Raw genomic sequence first — 18,415 nt, 5'->3', positions numbered from 1 at the left:
CTATAGATGTGAGAAGTCAATGCCTCTGCGCACGTAGTGCCCATGACCATCTTTCACTTTTGAAATGGGATCAATCCACGATTCAGCCAAAGGAAAAGAGACTGAGCATAGCGTACTTGAAGGAAAGGGCAAAGAAAATCAATTATTAGCATTTTTGTAGACTAGAAGTTTGCAAGATGAAAAAGCAAAAGGTTTATCTTCAAGTGAAGAAGATAAGCGCTATCCTTCAAAAATTAAAAACTTGCTCCAACTTGGTTATGTGGACACATCGTCCCACCCAACCCCTGAAGCGAACAGCTGGGGACAGGTCCAGCAGGGCTCCCGTTTCCCTGCCGTCCTTGACCCCGCGCAGCCTTCGCTGAGGCGCTTGGGCTTCTGTTTGTGCTGAAAAAGCTAGGGTTTATCTTCATGAGAACCTGCTCGCTGTGAAAATCACGGAGGAACATGAGATGGTGGGTGCCCAGGCCGCGCTGCTGCCGGGGCAGGGCACTGCCGTGCCCGGGGCTCTGCAGGCCGTCACCGCGCAGCTCGGGGCTTAGCTCGGAGGCCGCAGCGTGAGCGGGGCGTGTGGCTGCGGTGCCGCGGCACCCTGGGTCACAGGGACAGGCACGTCCAGCGGCACGGCGGGGTGCCGTCCGCGCGGCGCTGCCCGGGCGCAGGGGCCTGGCGAGGTGCCGCCGCGCATTGTGACACGGCGGGAGAGCCGCCGGGCACGGTGACGCCGGTGCAGCATGCCGCGGGGGGACTGCGCTGCGCCGCGGTGCTGCGGCCCGGCGGGGTGACGCCTGCGGAGCGCAGCGCAGGTCCCGGCAGCCCGCGGCGGTGGAGGAAGGAGGCAGCCGGCACACCGCCATGCTGAGGTAACCCCCGCCCCGCCGCCGCGGGGCTCCTCGCTCGCCGCGGTCGGAGGCCGGCGGGGGGCGCGGGCACGGCGCCCTACGGGGAGCGGGGCCATTTTCTCTCCCCGCGGCCTCCGCTGAGGCAGGGCAGCCATCATGGCCGCCGGGGGGGCTCCACTGCCAGTCACGCCACCAGCGAACCCCTTCCCCCCCCCGCTCCCAAGGCCACGTGGGGCAGGGCTGTCGGCCAGCTCAGGCCGCGGCTACCCTGACCAATCGTAGGCCACGCGGCCAGGCGAGGGCCAATCGCAGGCCTCCTCCTGCCCTGTGCCCCACCCCCTGGAGGGGCTAGCGAGCGGCCGCGCACGCCTCCTTCCCTCCCCGCCGCCAGGGGCCGCTGATCAGGCGGTCGGCGGGGCCGGAGGGGGACCTCGGAGCCGCGCCCACCACCCTTCGGCGCCATAGCGGGTGCGGCAGGGCCCCGCCCCTGTCCGCCACGCAGCCAATGGGGAGCGCGCCGAGGCGTGTCCGTGGGGGCGAGGACTCTATAAAGGACCCGCGCGGCTGGCGGGAAGGGGCAAGATGGCGGAGTAGGGGCGAGTCGGCGTGGCCCGCGCTCACCGTGCCCGTCCCCGCGCAGGAGGCGGGTGGGTGCCCGTGCGGCAGCCGGCTGCGGTGCGAGGCGGAGCGAGGCGGAGGAGGAGGAGGAGGAGGAGGAGAGCGGCGCCGCCGCGGCCGCCGTCATGCCCAACATCAAGATCTTCAGCGGGAGCTCGCACCAGGACCTGTCCCAGAAGATCGCCGACCGCCTGGGCCTGGAGCTGGGCAAGGTGGTCACCAAGAAGTTCAGCAACCAGGAGACATGGTGAGGCGGGGGCGGCGCCGCACTACGGCTCCCGGCGGGCCGCGGGGCGCTGCCGCGCTGGGCCCCGCACAGCGGCCGCGCAGGGGCTGCTGGGGTTTGTAGTGCGGGGCGCGGGGTGGGCGCGGGGCCGCGGCCTGGCGCGGGGGCTGCAGCTGGACGGGCCCGGCCCCGGGGGAGCGGCGGCTCGGCGGGGGCCGCGCTCGCTCTCCGAGCTTGGTCTTCACTGAGAGCGGAGCGGTCCTGCCCGGGCCCTGCCGGGCCGGAGACCTGCAGCGCATCCCGCTCTTCCCCTGCGGGTAGCCGCTGCGCGGCCTCCGGGCAGGGCCGGGTCTCTGGGGGCGTCCCTCAGCCAAGGGGCCGCCGTGCAGCGCCGCTGAAGCAGCTCCACACGGCCGGAGCCCCTCGCTATGGGGCAGCACCGTGATCGTGCCGCTGGGCCGGGGTTTACCGAGTGCTGGGTGGGAGGGAGCGGAAACAACCGGCCCGGTAAAGCATGGAGCCCCGGAGGGCGGTGGAGCCCGGAGGGTGGGCTGTGGTGCTCCCTGGAGAGCCCCGCGGCGCTGGGCCGTGTGCTGGGCGGCTGCACGGCCTCGGCGGTACCTCTAGCGGCCCCCAATGCCGGGCGGCTGAGCCCCCCCTGAGGTTGCAGTGCAGCTTGGGGGTGCCCCTGGAGGAAAGGGCTTGTGTCACCCGGCCGCTGTGACAGAGGCTGGAGCGGCAGAATGCAGCAGCCGGACCTTGCCCCCCCACCACTCCGAAAGTGAGGAGCTAATGCGAATGCACCTCCCGAGCCTTCACCTGCGTTGATTAGCCTCTTCCACGCTTACTCTAGGTTGTGATGACCAGAGGCTTAACAATTTTGTGCTTAGGGTGTAGCTGGTGCCTTTAAACTACTCTGAAGAGCATCAGACATCATCAAAAGTATTGATAAAATTATTCAGGAAAGACCAGAGGCTGACACCACCTTGCAGCCCACGACACAGTTGCAGTCATGCAGTCTGTGTTCCCACGAAGCTCTGAAACTAAAGATTTGTTTTGTTTTCTGTCTCTATGCTTTATAAGTCTTGCTGTCATCCTACCTGAAGAAGCTAAAAGAAAAGAGAGCCTAACAATTATTCAGAACTCTTAAAGCTTGGTTTAGAGAAATACATTAAGGGTGTATACACTGCACAGTATAATACAAAGAACCTGGAATGATTGCCCCAACCCACTCCTTTCTATTGGAGACAGTAAGTTTTTCCAGAAGCATCCAGGATGTACATGTGACGTAGAATATTATGTTTCTATTGCATGGGTATTGATTGTAACTGAAAACTTCAGAGGTAGTACAGAGAGCTGTAGAGGAGAGTTGTAACAAGTCTGATTTGCAGCATTACCATTGCACTGTACTCACTGCTCTTCATTAACTGCTCTTATCCGTACAGTTGGCTAGCCAGCAGGTTCTTATGTCAGCAGGTAATGTGACTTTAAGACCTAATAGACATTTTATTTACCCTAATAAGCTGATAGCAGATGCTTCCCAGAAGAAGTAAGATTGTTTTAACTGTGTAGTTCCTTGATACTTTTGTACAATAAATGTCTTGAATCAGATTAATGTTAAACTGCTGGTAAGTAGAGTTGGAGGTGACACTTGCATGGTAACTAGTGTTGATTCGGACACCTACCTAGAAAGTTCTCATGCTGGCTGAAATTCTTCATGAGAGATTAGCGTATGCTGTAAGTCAGTGTGCAATAAAGATGACAGCAGTTTGCTGGATATTGAGCAGCAAGACTACAAATACCTAGCGGTCATCAAAAAACATTTTGAAGAAGTGGGGAGGAAGATCAGAGAATAAAATGTCAAAATTAGAAATTTACCCTAAGGTGCTCTATAAATGAAGCCATTAGGAGTGGGGTGGGTGGTTTTCTGTCTCCTTGTTCCTAGAGTTTGATGTGGCAGCAGTCTGCAGAGTGGGTGAGCATATCCAGTACAAGAAAGAGGAAACTGTGGAAGAGCTTTGTCCTCAGTAGACTGACTTCTGGTTACTTCAAATCTGTGGCTTGCTTTCCAACTCTGCCTCTGGTGCAGGTGTCTTGATACACGCGCTGAAGCTGGCAGTTTGCTGCTGGCAAACATGACCTTTGGCTTGTGTTCAGTCCCTTCATCAGCAGGGATTAGTGTGCATTACATCCAGGAAGAAATTAACCCCAAAAGCCTTTCCAAAGTGAACTGCTGGAGGGCTTCTCTGTTCAAGCCAGTGAATAGCTGTTATGACTCTAAATCTAATAATCGGCTGCAGCGTAGCTTCTGTTAGAAGTTTGGCTCGGCTTTCTCTGCTGGCTGGCCATCATCCTTGCTTCCTTTGTACACTGTTGTACTTCTGATTCAGGGGGAGCAAGGCCTGTTCTGGGGTGTTTACGTGCTCAGCTTGTGTAGAGATCGTGAGTACAGGCTGAGTGCTTTTAGCCTTACTGCCCGAACCATTAAATTTGATCAGTGAGCAATGTAAAATAGTTACTGAGCAAATAAGCAACAGTGTTCCTGCTCAACACCCTTGATTATATGACAGTCACCCACAGACCCTGGGGAATGCAATCCCTTGGTTGCTCTGCAGGCATATGTAATGGCTCTGTTTTAATTTGTATTTGGATACAACTCTCCTCTCCTCATCTGTTCCCAGTGTTGAAATAGGTGAGAGTGTACGTGGGGAGGATGTCTACATTGTGCAGAGTGGCTGTGGTGAGATCAATGACAATCTGATGGAGCTCCTTATCATGATAAATGCCTGTAAGATTGCTTCAGCCAGCAGAGTCACAGCTGTCATACCCTGCTTCCCTTACGCTCGGCAGGACAAAAAGGACAAGGTAAGGGATGTGGTAAAGGTTTCTGCTGGGAAAAATGAATGCACACCTTGAAAGTCCTGACTGCTGGATAGGGATAAGATGAAGTCGAATATGTAGAGGAGGAGATAAAATTTATTTTGATTTCTTTAAACCTCAGGGCATCGGACTGCAATTTTGTCTTTTCATAAAGATCTAGTTATTCTTGAAAATACACCAAGCTATAATCACCAGTTGATGAAAAGATGCAATGTTAATGAGTACTACTTTTAGTAACTGCTTGTGAATCATTGCCTAGAAGTGGAAGACTGACATCTTGATGAAGGAGTTGAACTTGTCTTAAATACTGTTTTTTTCCTGTACTAGAGTCGAGCTCCAATCTCTGCCAAGCTGGTAGCAAACATGCTGTCTGTGGCAGGTGCAGATCATATCATCACCATGGACCTGCATGCATCTCAGATTCAGGTAGGAGCTAAAATCAGGGAAGTACTTACCTGCTCTAGTCTGAGCCTCTTTGCTGCCTTGCAGGCTTTCCAGCAGTGCACTTTTTTTTAGACGCAGCAGTGGTCAGGGCTTGGGAATGTGGGACTGGAAGGGACTTGTAGAATCAGTCAGAAGAGGATGTGGAGATGGGCAACAGCTTCATCTATAAATGAAATTATAGATGTTCTTGATCAGACTAAGCATAGTGAGTCCTGTGCAAATGAATGTTGGGCTAGTAAATGATCTGTGCAACTTCATTGCCACACAGTGACACTGTGTATTCTTAACCGGTCCTTTGAGGAATTTGAGGTCGAGAATGGCTTTATCAAGAGTGTTCTTGAATATTGGGTAGAGCTTTCTGATATTTACTGAATTGTTAGGGAGAAGTGAGCAGTGCTCTGTTTGACACAGTGGCTGGTAATACTGCTGCCCTGAGGTTAGCTCTGCCTCCAGATATACTGGCACAGCTGCTTGTGAGGGCTCAGTTGACCAGGACAGTGATCTGATAGCTTGCTGCTGCCAAGATGGGCAATCCCACTTGTATCCATTCGGTGCCACCCTTCCACATATAAGTTGGCTTTGGTTCTCTCCCAGGCTGCTGGTGAATTGAAAATTATTCATGGGTTTTGCTGGCTTAGTGAACAGAGTGGTCTCACAGTGCAATTGCCATCTTGACCAGAGCTGTGCAAAAGAAGTGGCAAGAGTGTATACCAGGGAGGGGAGGGACAGCAAGCTGTTAAATTATCAGTCTTGTCTCTTTCCGCCTTGAGCAAGTGCTCTGAGACCAAGAAACCAACTCAGTACAACTGAGAGGGGTGTGGCAGAGGGGAGGATATCTATTGTACTGCTCCAAACACGACTCCAGAAGGGCAAGATATCTACTGCCTGGTGAAGTAGGTGGGCTGGCTATCACTTTAACAGTTGAAAATGCAGCCATTCACACTCCAGTATGATTTATTCCAGTATAATTTGCCCAGAAATACTTTATCTCAGATGCAAAAAATTCTATGGGGGCACAGCTGAAAAGACTTTTGGAAAGATCATGAAATAAAACAGAGCCCAAGGGGGTGTGCATCTTCCCTAAGCGGCTTGGAGTTGTGATGTGTGTCATAGGGTTGACCTTTCACCAGCAGCAGTGGTGAGATTCAATTGAATAATTGAGTTTGTGTATATAAGCTTCCAGCATATGGCTGTTTTCAGCCTGGTTCTTGTAGCTGCTGGGCTGCTGAGTGGAGAAGGAATGATGGCAGGAAGGATCTGTTACCCCTATACCTTGAAGCATTCCTCTAGAGTAGCTGCCCTCACTCTCCTCCTATTACTCCCTGTCCAGGATTAACTTGTGGCTTTTGGTGACCTTTGAGGTTTACCTGGAGGAGTCTGCTGGGTCAGTGTAAAGTTGTGGAACCAGCTGCATTAGTTTAAAAACAAATGTTACTCAAGCCTCTTTCATAGGTTTCCTGTAGATGCAAACAGTGTAGGGAATGAGCTTTAAAGGTTGACTTTGTAAACAGGCAGCTAACTGCTCTGAAAATGAGTGCATTTGATGCTGCTTTTCTGCACCCCCTTAGGATAAAACTAGTTCCATGTTGTGAAGGTGTCAGATGTAAAGTTATTTATGCTGCTAAACTATTTCTGTCTCTGAAGACTTCTTATATTACTATTCTGTGTATCCCAAAGGCTACTGCCCTTGCATTAAGGGAAGTAGAAAGGAAAGCTGAAAGCTGTGGAAAAGTGGTGGCTGCATGCCTGATCATATAGAAGGCTTCTTCCAACTGTTTGTGGAATGTGACCTTCAGCTACATCTGTTCCTGTCATCTTCCTTGCAGGGTTTTTTTGATATCCCTGTTGATAACTTATATGCTGAGCCTGCTGTACTGAAATGGATCAAAGAGAATATTGCAGAGTGGAAGAACTGCACCATTGTTTCACCAGATGCTGGTGGAGCCAAGAGGTAAGCTGTCAGACAGCTAGCTTGTGGTGTTCCTTCTATATCTACTTGAATTCCTGAGAGTGCTTGTGACGTTATTCTTAAGATACATGTTCCCTCTGCCAGCCTGCCTTCAGTAAGATGGTCTGCAGCAGCTAGTGAAGAGTGGTGAGATATTCTTCCTAGGGAATGTTTAGAAGGTTTCTTGGGCTATATGGAGAATTAAATAGCTTCTAGAATCACAGCTGCATAGGCAGGAATTGCGCAGTTACTACATCCCTTGGAATAAAACAATTTTTTGTAGAAGGGTAATTATGCAGGTTGAAGGAGGGAATCATGTAGCTCATACCCCTATGCCAAGACAAGATTACTGCTGCTGGTTAATGATACATTTTTATCCAGGCTGTTTTCTTTGCAGTATTAAGTTTAGTCTGTTGAGGCATTTTCTTACTTTATTACTCTTGATTTGAATATCTAGCTGGGACTAAGCCTGCTGCTACTCTTCCTCTTCCCTGAGAGCAAGGAAGATAGATGGTTCCTTTCCAAAAAGCAGCAGCATATGTTATAGCACATTTCTACTTTGATAGTCTGACAATCTCCCATCCTTCTGCAGATAAACATGCCACTTTGTGGGCAGTTCAGAATGTTCTCAGGTGCTTATTAGGAGAAACTAGGCTGTTTGTTGATGCTTCTGTATAAGGGCTACATGTGAACAGCAAAGGAATGCAGATGTATTCTTTAATCCAGGACTGTCACACCAAAATGTTGGTGCATGCTGACCCGATTCACGTACTTTAGTGTTTTAAGTGATCTGTTACAAACAGCCAAGAGGTTCTACCACTGTAGGTCACTGTATGTCTTCCTGTAGCTTTGTTGTGGCCCATGTATTGGACAAGACCTTTTGTGTATTCAGCTACTTTGCTAACTTGTTGCATAATGCAGTATATGAAATGCCAAGTCAGCCAGCTATAATCTGACTCTGGAAAAAACCTTTTCAAAAGCCACTTAAACTGAAATGTGTCAGTCTTAGCTGGTGCAATATTTTATGGAGATACTGCAGAACTAAATACTTTGTAAACAGTTTCGTCTAACTATCTTGCATAGGACTCCCAGGGTGATGAGTCTGATGTACTGAGGCTAGGAGTCTACTCATCTCAGGGGTAGAATTTCTTAAGGGCATGTGTATTTTGTTCCTTCTCACCCTTAGTGCTTTTAAACTCTTTACTATTCATGAATATATATAAAGTTTAGGTCCCTCTAGTAAAGTGATTCTGTGATCACTTTAACCAAAGTAAATGTGAGATGGTGGACTTGCATTTCTTGGATGTATACTCCTGCCACGGTCCTTGTGCCAGCACTTGTATGCATGACAATTGAATGCTTATATGAGTGCAAGTAGATCCCTGTCGTAGCACAACCTCAGCCTTTCCAGTGTAGTGTTACAAAGGTGACAACTTTTCAAAAGCCACTTAAACTGAAATGTGTCAGTCTTAGCTGGTGCAATATTTTATGGAGATACTGCAGAACTAAATACTTTGTAAACAGTTTCGTCTAACTATCTTGCATAGGACTCCCAGGGTGATGAGTCTGATGTACTGAGGCTAGGAGTCTACTCATCTCAGGGGTAGAATTTCTTAAGGGCATGTGTATTTTGTTCCTTCTCACCCTTAGTGCTTTTAAACTCTTTACTATTCATGAATATATATAAAGTTTAGGTCCCTCTAGTAAAGTGATTCTGTGATCACTTTAACCAAAGTAAATGTGAGATGGTGGACTTGCATTTCTTGGATGTATACTCCTGCCACGGTCCTTGTGCCAGCACTTGTATGCATGACAATTGAATGCTTATATGAGTGCAAGTAGATCCCTGTCGTAGCACAACCTCAGCCTTTCCAGTGTAGTGTTACAAAGGTGACAACTTCCCAAGCATTCTGACCACTTCAGGTTTGCCAGACTTGCTGGTTAAGGTTTGATTTGAACTTTAAATGCAAATTTTTTTAGAGTGGTCAGAATGAAAGACTGTTTTATCTTAAGCTAGTTGCTGTCATCAGGAGAGATTAGATCCGTGACTGCAGTGTAACTGCTTGAAGGGAAACTAAGGTGGCAGAGTGTCTTCTATTAATTGCTTGGGAGCAGTAACAGATGTGGTGACAGCTTCTCTTACTGCAGTAACAGTTGTACTTAATAGTTTTAAAAGATTCAATTGAAGCTGTTGTGTGGAGTTAAGCGTTGTTTGGAAACTGTTCTCTCTTCAGGGTGACCTCCATTGCAGATCGATTGAACGTAGACTTCGCCCTCATTCACAAGGAGCGCAAGAAGGCCAATGAGGTGGATCGCATGGTGCTGGTGGGTGATGTGAAAGACAGAGTGGCCATTCTGGTAGATGATATGGCAGACACATGTGGTACCATCTGTCATGCTGCAGACAAGTGAGTAGGGCTGACTGATTCTTTCCTAAATCCAGAAACCTATTGTTAGTGAATGCTGTGTAATGAGTTAATCGGATTATTTGCATGTCAGGTTTCAGAAAGTAACATGCAGTTTCTTGATTATCTATCTCACGTCATAATCTATCTCATGTCTTACAAAGTAAGTAAAAAGCTTAGTTAAATCTCTTGCAGTGGGGATAGCTAGAAGACCATAGTGTCTTTTTTATTTGAAAAATGTTTGTGTTGAAAGTATGTCTTCCACTAGACCATCACTGACTGTGCTAGGTAGAACTAAGTGCCGTCTGGTCCATTGACTTAAGGTCACACATCTGAATTTCTATTAGAAGTAAGCTTTTCAAGCTTTGATATCTTCAAGCCTTCTACACTAGAAGTGCCAGCATATGCAACACTTAGTATTAAATATCTGCTACCTTGTGTTGGCAAAAATCACAGAAGGTGATTTGTATGATCTATTCCAAATGTCCCAGCACTAAGAACAATATTTTTTTTCAATGTATACTTTGCCTGTGGTGGATTTTATGGTACTTGTTAAACTGTTCTCTTCCGCCAAATCAATAGTGGGCTGGAGCAGGGAATCAAAGCTAGCCTTTCCCCTAAGCGTATGGTATTGTCTTCTTTCATGTTTACCATGTGCTCAGTTTAATAGTTACTAAGAATTTCTCATCCTTCTCCTTTTTCCCCCCTTGTAGGCTTGTGTCAGCTGGAGCCACCAAAGTTTATGCCATCTTAACTCACGGGATCTTTTCTGGGCCAGCAATTTCTCGGATCAACAATGCCTGTTTTGAGGCAGTTGTAGTCACAAACACAATACCCCAGGAGGACAAGATGAAGCAGTGCCCTAAAATCCAGGTGAGCATCTACTTTCTCTTCTGTCACTCCTGGGGGGTGGTAGCACTTGTCTGTCCTCCTGTGGGTGGGGAAAACCCCATAACACCATCTAGTGCTTACAGCAGCTTGATTGGTACCGGAATCAGTGGCAGTGTTGAATAGTTTTCTTGTTCCTATTGCTGTGGGATAACACACCTGTTACACTGATAAAATACAGCTTCTAATTCCAGCTCATCTTAGACAGTTCATTTAAGTAAATTTTTTTAAGGGCTTATTTTACTTATTTTATCAGATCACTGGCTGCTCATGGCCAGGATGGGAATACTCTTTGCTGGGTTAAAAAACTGGCTGAATGGCCAGGCCCAAAGAGTTGTGGTGAATGGAGTTAAATCCAGTTGGCGGCCAGTCACAAGTGGTGTTCCCCAGGGCTCAGTACTGGGATGAGTTCTCTTTAATATCTTTATCAATGATCTGGATGAGGGGATCGAGTGCACCCTCAGTAAGTTCGCAGACACCACCAAGTTGGGTGGGAGTATTGATCTGCTTGAGGGTGGGAAGGCTCTGCAGAGGGATCTCGACAGGTTGGATCGATGGGCTGAGGCCAACTGTATGAGGTTGAACAAGGCCAAGTGTCGGGTCCTGCACTTGGGGCACAACAACCCCATGCACTGCTACAGGCTTGGGGAAGAGTGGCTGGAAAGCTGTCTGGGGGAAAAGGACCTGGGGGTGTTGGTAGATGGCCGGATGAATATGAGCCAGCAGTGTGCCCAGGTGGCCAAGAAGGCCAACAACATCCTGGCTTGTATCAGAAGTACTGTGGCCAGAGGACTAGGGCAGGGATCGTCCCCCTGTACTTGGCACTGGTGAGGCTGCACCTTGAATACTGTGTTCAGTTTTGGGCCCCTCACTACAAGAAAGACATTGAGGTGCTGGAGCAAGTCCAGAGAAGGGCAGCGAAGCTGGTGAGGGGTCTGGAACACAAATCTGATGGGGAGTGGCTGAGGGAACTGGGGTGGTTTAGTCAGGAGAAAAGGAGGCTGAGGGGAGACCTTATTGCTGTCTACAAGTACCTGAAAGGAGGTTGTAGTGAGGCAGGTGTCAGTCTCTTCTCCCAAGTAACAAGTGATAGGATGAGAGGAATTGGCCTCAGGTTGTGCCAGGGGAGGTTTAGATTGGGTATCAGGAAAAATTTCACTGAAAGGGTTGTCAAGCACTGGAACAGGCTGCCCAGGGAAGTGGTGGAGTCACCATCCCTGGAGGTATTTAAAAGATGAGTAGATGTGGTGCTGAGGGACATGGTTTAGTGGTGGACTTGGCAGTGCTGGGTTAACAGTTGGGCTTAATGATCTTAAAGGTCCTTTGCAACCAAAACGATTCTATGATTCTATCTAATGGGGCCATGATGTAAGCAAGCAGCTTTATCTGTACACTTTGAAGGGGTGGTGTGCTGATGACATGTAATACTGAAGCAGAAGTAGATAGGAGCTTCAGAAGTCAGTAATGCCAACTTCAGTTGTGTATCTATCGCCTAATGCCCAGCCCTTGAAGCAGAGTGTCCTTACCTTTTGTGAAGCAAAGTAGGCCTGGTCTGGGGAAGGTGAATGCTTCATGTCTGCTCATAACAGCAGTGCAGGTGAGCTGGAGAGGGAGTCCAGTCTTGTCCCATGGACATTTCTTGCTGGTTTGACTAAGAGCAGTTGACACAGCTCCACAGTACAATGTTCAGATACTTGTCAAAAATAAACAAAAACACTTTGCCATCCATATGAAAGCTAAAAGCTTGTCTCTTGATGCTCACTCTGTATCTTGGGTTTTCCATTTAGGAAATGTACTGTGGCATTTTGTTTCCCAAGCTGAGGCTGACTTTCCTGGAAGAAAAAAATTGGCTGTACAACTTGAGCTAGGCAGAACTTGAGGATTTCCTGTGTTAATGGACAGCTGGAAGCTGCGGCTTTACCTGAGCATTCAGGCATAATAGGTCCATCAGAAGCTTTAGGTACTGCTATAACATACACACAACCAAGGACATCCTAAATACTAGCTTCACAGCACAGATATATAAGACACAGGTATTTGGAGAAGTTCTGGAAAGTGAATGGCACTGCTAACACTCGGCTAGTACTGTGCTGTAAGTGTAGCAGGTTCCCCAGAACTGGGATGCTGGTGAAAAGGAAGCTCAACTGGTTGAAGCTGCAGTGAATTTTAAGCTGCTTTTGGAAGTAAGTTGTAAGCTGATTGCAAACTGCTATTGGGTTGCATTTTTTTCAGCACTAACTTCTGGATGATATTTCTGCACCTGAGCACATCTAAAAGATGTCTGATGCTTCAGCTTCTTTCCCAGCTCCACACTACAGTTAATGTAGGAAAACTGTTAAACTGGTAAACAGTATGTAAATAGCTATAGCCAAAGATTGCAGTGGAGTAGTTTTTCAGACTCTCACTTAACATCTCACTCTTTCACACTAACATTTGATGTTCAGTGTTGAGAAATACAGAACTAAAGGATTTGTCATAAGTCTCATGCTCTGTCTGCTCTGCAGCTCTTAAGTTTTTTTTCTTTCTTTCCTTAGGAGACAAACTATCCGGAAGAAAGAAAATGTTAAATATGGGTTTCACTTAGTTTCTTTAATGCACCATGAACACGGTGCTTCTTACTGAGACCACATATATCGAAATGCTCTAGCTGCTGGGGTTCAGAGCTAGAGATTTATTGAGACGTGATTTTTTTTTTTTCCTCCTGTTAACTGGATTACCCTGCCAAGTGGAGCCAGCACAGTGACTGGGAGCTGAGCTGCAGCACAGTAGCTTCATCTTTCTGAGACTGCTGGCAGTGATGGTAAAGCCTCATGACTCAAGGGAAGCGATCTGATCTTGATTTAGACTCCCCTAACTTCTCTGCAACCTACACAGAGTGAATAAGATAGTCCTAGGGTAAACAGACTGAGCTTAGGGAGTCTCAGCAAAGAAAGGTGACAGTAGGCTGTCATCCTGACAAAGATCAACAGTGAAATAATTCTTATAGTGGTATATAGAATATCTTCAGAATTATATGCAATTAAATCCCAAACCTGTGTAGAAGTCTGCATCTGGCATGTTATGAATTTGCGTGATGAGTTTACTCTTTTAAGTTCTTCCTAACTTGCCAGCTCTTCTTCCAGGCTTGATGTCTTAGTGACGCTGATGCATCTTTCTTCCCCTCCAGGTGATTGACATCTCAATGATCCTTGCAGAGGCCATCAGGAGGACTCATAATGGGGAATCTGTCTCCTACCTATTCAGCCATGTCCCTTTATAACAACAGATGCCAGCTGCTGCTTGTATGGCTTTTTTTTAAAACCAAAAGTTGTTCAGCTTGTTGTAAAGTTCAGTAGAAGACTCCGCTTGTTCCAGTGCAGTTCTCCACAGCTCGTCCAGCTTAAGTCAGGCTTACTGGCTCTGATCCCAACACTGGGAGGCTGGCGGGGGGAAGCTCGTCTCTGTAACACTCCAACTCCATCAGCAACCCTGTGCATTGGGGCTTATCAGTAGTATTGACTCAATTCTGAAGATCTGTGGAGAGCAGGACTGACACATGGCTAATTACCACAATTGTTCAGTTGTTTGGGCGGGGGGGGGGGGGGGGGTGGTGTCTGAGGGGAGGGTTAGATGATCTGGCATGCACACCCTAAATTGTTTGGGAAGTAGAGCTCCCTAGGACATGTTGATCTGGATCTACAGCAAGAGCCTGAGAGATTGCTGGCTGTCTTACCACTCTGTACCTGACAGAAGCCCTTGAAGAGCAATGGGGAAGGCTTGTATCTTGGCCAGGCTTGACCCTAAGTGAAGCCCTGAGGAACACTTGGGAGGTGGTTCTGCTACAGCTTCCTTCCATGAAAGGAGATCAGTGTAGCTTGCAAACTTGAATTCATCTTAATTATTGATGAAATTAAATGCCCTTTAGTGTGCTACACAGCGAAGTGAAGGTGAGAGCATAGTTGTGCAGCACTGCCTTGCTGTGTTAACTTAGTGGTGAAGGTGCATCCTGGACAAGCATTCTTCTCCCTATTATGTAGAGGACTCATGGTGGTTGTGTGCTTTAGTTTCTAGTGTAAGCTAAAACCAATTCCTCAATTTCACAGCTTACTGTTAGCCTTGCTAGCGATTAGAGGACTGCTGTCGCATACTATAGCTGCACCTTGACTTGCTGTGCGAATCCTTGATCCTTTTTTTACCAGTACACTAGTAAACTGAGCCTCTTTATCCCATAGTAGCTTCTTGTTGCATCTAGCAAGTGCCTGCTCAGAAGCTGGGGTGACCTAATACGCAACAGCTTTGTGTCCAGCTGTCTTAGCCTCTCATTGCCTGCAATCCTGTTGCCCTGTAAGTTACTGACACATTCTGCTTGCTTGTCCCGGTCACTGTCTGCCTTGCCTTGAAACTTGCTCCTTGCAAAAGATCTTAAACCAAGGAGCACAGGAGGTTGCAGGTCTACAAAACCTGAAGAAACCCTTGGAGTAGGTCTGATGCTGCTAATGAGTGCTTACAGCAATGGGTTGAAGAGGCTGGTGACACATAGTACTGGGAAAACTGTAGATCTAACACCAATCTGACAGGCAGCAAAGTGCCTGAAAGAAAAATACCAAAACTAGAGCTGTCTGAGGCTCCCGAATGGAATAAGTATCATCTGAAACTTGAATACTTAGTAACTGTACCAGACAATCGTAAGGTAAACTGTTAAATCTCTCCTGGATTCTTACGGGGTTATAGACCAAGCTGTTTTATGCTCTGGTTTTTATAAGCACTCCTCTTTTATTTGTTTGTGAGCTGGAGGAAGGGAAAAAGGGAAAAGAAGGAACTTGAAATTACTTGCTAGAATAACCAGCATGGCTTTGAGAGGCTGGGGGCTGGGGTATAAGTGGAACTAGCTGAAAGACTTGGTTAAGATCTAGGGAAGTACTTCTTTAGTTGTGCCTTTTGCTGAAGACTTCTCTCCCTTCCTAGAACTCCTGTCCTGTGGCAATGTTAACACTTCTATTACAGTGTAGGGTTTTTCTTTTTATATAAAAAGAATTGGTGTTTGTCTGGAAAGTGTGTGTGTCTGTTGCTTCTTTGCTTTGCATCCTGCACTGGGCTCTACCTAGAGTCTCCTTCCTGCCTCCTGTGTTGGAGCCCCTGCTGCCGCACTGCCAGTGCCCTGAGAGCCAAGAGCCAGGACATCGGAGCAGTGCTGTAAGGATTTTCAGCAGCATTTGTGTTTAAAGTTAAGACCTGATGAAGGAATTAAACTTTTATTTAAAAACCATGGCCTCTGCCTATAAATGCTTATAAAAACATTGCAAAGGTGATGTGCATCTTCCGAGTTGGGTCACTTGCAAGGTAGATAATGGAGTAATGTTATTAGGAAGGGACCTTGGAAGGTCATCTCATTTAACCCTCTTGCAGTGGTGCTGACTGGGAGGTTCAGCTTGGCTGTGCTCATATTGCATGGAAGAAAAAGCTTGGGACCAAGATATTTCCCTTGGTGGGTAGTGGCTTTTGTCTGCATCTGATTTCCTAGACTTAATTGTTCAAGGTGGTATTGCAGTTTCTCTTGTACTGTTCAGGTACGTATCTGAGCAGATCTGTTCACAGAACGTTCAGGTAGGGGAAAACCTGAATAGTTTAGCAAGTACGAATGAAGAATTGCTAAGTATCTTGCACAAAACTAATCATCAGAGGCAGCAGGATTATGTCCTGAGAAGCACTTGTTCTAACTAAACCATGATCCTTTCTCATTGCATATTGTAGACTGGGAAAGTATAAATGAAGTCAGAAGGATGAGGTGGCAGGTCTAGAGAAAAGGTCTTTGGCCTTACAGTAGACTTCCAGGCCTAGACTAAACATTGCTTCAGGAAACACGACCATGGCCTCACTAGACTGTTGCTGAGGATCACAACTGTCGTTCATCTGTTAAAATGTATTTCAGTACTGGTCAATGAATAAGTGAACTGTGTATTTTTTTTTTTTTCCCTCAGCAGGGGAGGGTGGTGTGGGTCTTATCAGGGTGATGTAGCAGACTTCACCTTCCTTGGAGAAGAAACAGAATATGAGCTTTACAGACAAAAATTTGTACAAAGGTCACCATTGCTATTGGTGTGTATATACTGTTTTCTTAATTATTTTAATAAAACCTGGGGGTTGGAGTGGGGGAGGGCATAGACTTTGAATTCTGCATGACAGCACTGTAGCTCTTAAAGATGGGTGATACACAGGGTATGAGAACTGTCCCAAGGAGGCAAAGCTCTTCTGCTCTGGAAACCTCCTTCAGATCAGAAGGGTTGGACACTTTACCAAAGTTCCTTCCCTAAATTAAAAAAAAAACAAAAAAAAAAAAGCACAAAAAACAAACAAAAAACCACAACAACAACAAAAAAACACAACATCAAACCTTTCTGGTGTCTTTTCTGCACAGCTGCTGAAGAAATACCATAGAAAGAAAGGTATTACTTCCCCAGGAGAAAATCTGAAGTAATTTGCTGTGCTTTTGTAGTGGGAGAGCTGGAAGAGCAGGAGAGAGCTACAGCAGCTCACTGTGCCACAGACACAGCTGGACTGTGGCTACAGGTGTGCTGATGCTGGTGCCAGTGGCTGTCTCATGGCTGTCTGCTGTAAAGCAGCAGCAGAAGGGAACACATCAATCAAAAGCCCCACACCTTAGGATGCCTTAAGCCACTGTGAAAGCTGGGCTTACCGATTGTGCCTTGCAGGCAGCAGGACTTGTCTGCTGTTTGGAGCAAGGTGAGCCACACCTCAAATTGCTCTCACCACCAGCTCCCTACTGCTGCTTCTCCCTGTGCCTTACGGGTGCACAGATGATTTCTCATCTCCTAGAGTCGGCGTTCCTATGACCTAGAGAAAGCAGCTTGCCTTGCTGCTGTTGGGCAGTGGTAAGGTAGTAAGGGTTAACAGAAAGGCCGCCTCTAAACTGCAAGGAGCAGCAAAATCCACGGGAGGAATGAGCGCTGGTGTAAGATGCGACAGCCCAAGTGTGCTGGCTGCCTTCCTTGGCCTCTCTGCTCCTGCCCCGGTAGAAGCAAAGGGCCATGGCAGGAGGCTGGGGTCAAAAATGAGTGAGAAAAAGTAAACTGTGCCCATGTGCAGTAGGGGGACTGGCTTACAGCTGGGCAGTGGTGGCTGAAAGGGGCCCGGGTCCTGGCTGGCCTGGTACCCTGCCTGTCTGCAGGCAGGAGGGTCTGTAGGCAGGAGGCTGAAAAAAAACCTCTGATCAGATAGAGAAAACCTCCTGCCTCCTCCTTCCTGTAGAAGAGAATAAAGAGTTTCTGGAAATGGCCATCAGCAAGGCTATATCTGAGCCCTGACAGCCTTGTTCTGTGGGAGATTTAAAGCTCATCTAAAATGGCTGGCAGTCGTTCTTTTCTATTTCAGGTCAGGGCTGTTTTCGCTTTCCCCCTGTCTGTTGATAGATCAGTTTTTTTGTTATAAATTATTGAAAGCAGAAATGCCAAAATGCATGAGAAGGAAGCAGGCTGTGCGGTTACGGGAGGCTTTGCAAATTCGTCGGGGGAAAAAGGTCTTGCTGGGATATAAGCTCCGTTCTTGTTCTTTGTGCAAGATGGGTTTTAAAAGCTCCCCAGCAGCAGCCCCACACCTTGCCCGCTGGACATGCAGAGGGTTGGCTTTAGAGCTGCTCTGGCCGTGGGTTGTAGGAGCGTGGTGGTGGCCGCGTGGCGGTGGCTGGCTCGGGAAAGGGGGAGCTCCCCTTCCCCTGCTGGCGCAGCCACCGTGGCGGCTTTGTGCCCAGACAAAGACCCCGGGGTTTGCCAAGTGCTGCAGCATCGAGGAGATGCACCACGTCGCCCAGGGGCTGCGCCTCGGCTGCGGTGCGTGCAGCCGATGCTGGCGGAGGGCTGCGCACGGGGAGGATGGGGCCCAGGGCCTTTGGCACTCGCTGTCTGCCGGGGACAAAAGCTACAGCAGGTTGTGCAGCATCCGCAAAGGAGAAGCGTGTGGAGAACAGGGAGGGAAAGAGGGGGAAGGTGGGCACAGCTGCTGAGTAAACAGGCAGTAAAACACTTGTCTGACTATTTGCATAAAGGCAAAGAGGATTTCTTGCTTTCATTTTGAAACTGGGTGAGGTTTTTTCTTTCCTTTTGTCTGTGCAGGAAAAATGAGCCCTTTCTCAGCTCAGCTTTGTGATGGAGGCTCTGCAGGGTGGGTTGGAAGG

General features: G+C 48.0%; 1 protein-coding gene across 1 annotated transcript; it reads left to right on the top strand.

Moving 5' to 3' along the window:
• The first annotated feature begins 714 nt into the window (after nucleotides 1-714).
• PRPS1 (phosphoribosyl pyrophosphate synthetase 1) lies at nucleotides 715-15,491 on the top strand. Its single transcript, XM_068411757.1, has 8 exons — nucleotides 715-860; nucleotides 1,480-1,704; nucleotides 4,365-4,548; nucleotides 4,891-4,989; nucleotides 6,834-6,958; nucleotides 9,190-9,363; nucleotides 10,074-10,233; nucleotides 13,415-15,491. The coding sequence occupies exons 1-8, from the start codon at nucleotides 853-855 to the stop codon at nucleotides 13,505-13,507; spliced, it is 1,068 nt and encodes a 355-aa protein (XP_068267858.1). The 5' UTR covers nucleotides 715-852; the 3' UTR covers nucleotides 13,508-15,491.
• The last annotated feature ends 2,924 nt before the right edge of the window (nucleotides 15,492-18,415 follow it).

Source organism: Nyctibius grandis, chromosome 13, assembly GCF_013368605.1.
Source record: "Nyctibius grandis isolate bNycGra1 chromosome 13, bNycGra1.pri, whole genome shotgun sequence".
Taxonomy (NCBI): Eukaryota; Metazoa; Chordata; class Aves; order Nyctibiiformes; family Nyctibiidae; genus Nyctibius; species Nyctibius grandis.
This window is presented reverse-complemented; position numbering and strand designations above follow the sequence as displayed.

Excerpts from the sequence above, each read along its gene's own strand:
- PRPS1 (XM_068411757.1), top strand. Across the intron at positions 1,705-4,364 it reads TTCAGCAACCAGGAGACATG|TGTTGAAATAGGTGAGAGTG; the intron begins GTGAGGCGGGGG and ends ATCTGTTCCCAG. Across the intron at positions 6,959-9,189 it reads GATGCTGGTGGAGCCAAGAG|GGTGACCTCCATTGCAGATC; the intron begins GTAAGCTGTCAG and ends TTCTCTCTTCAG.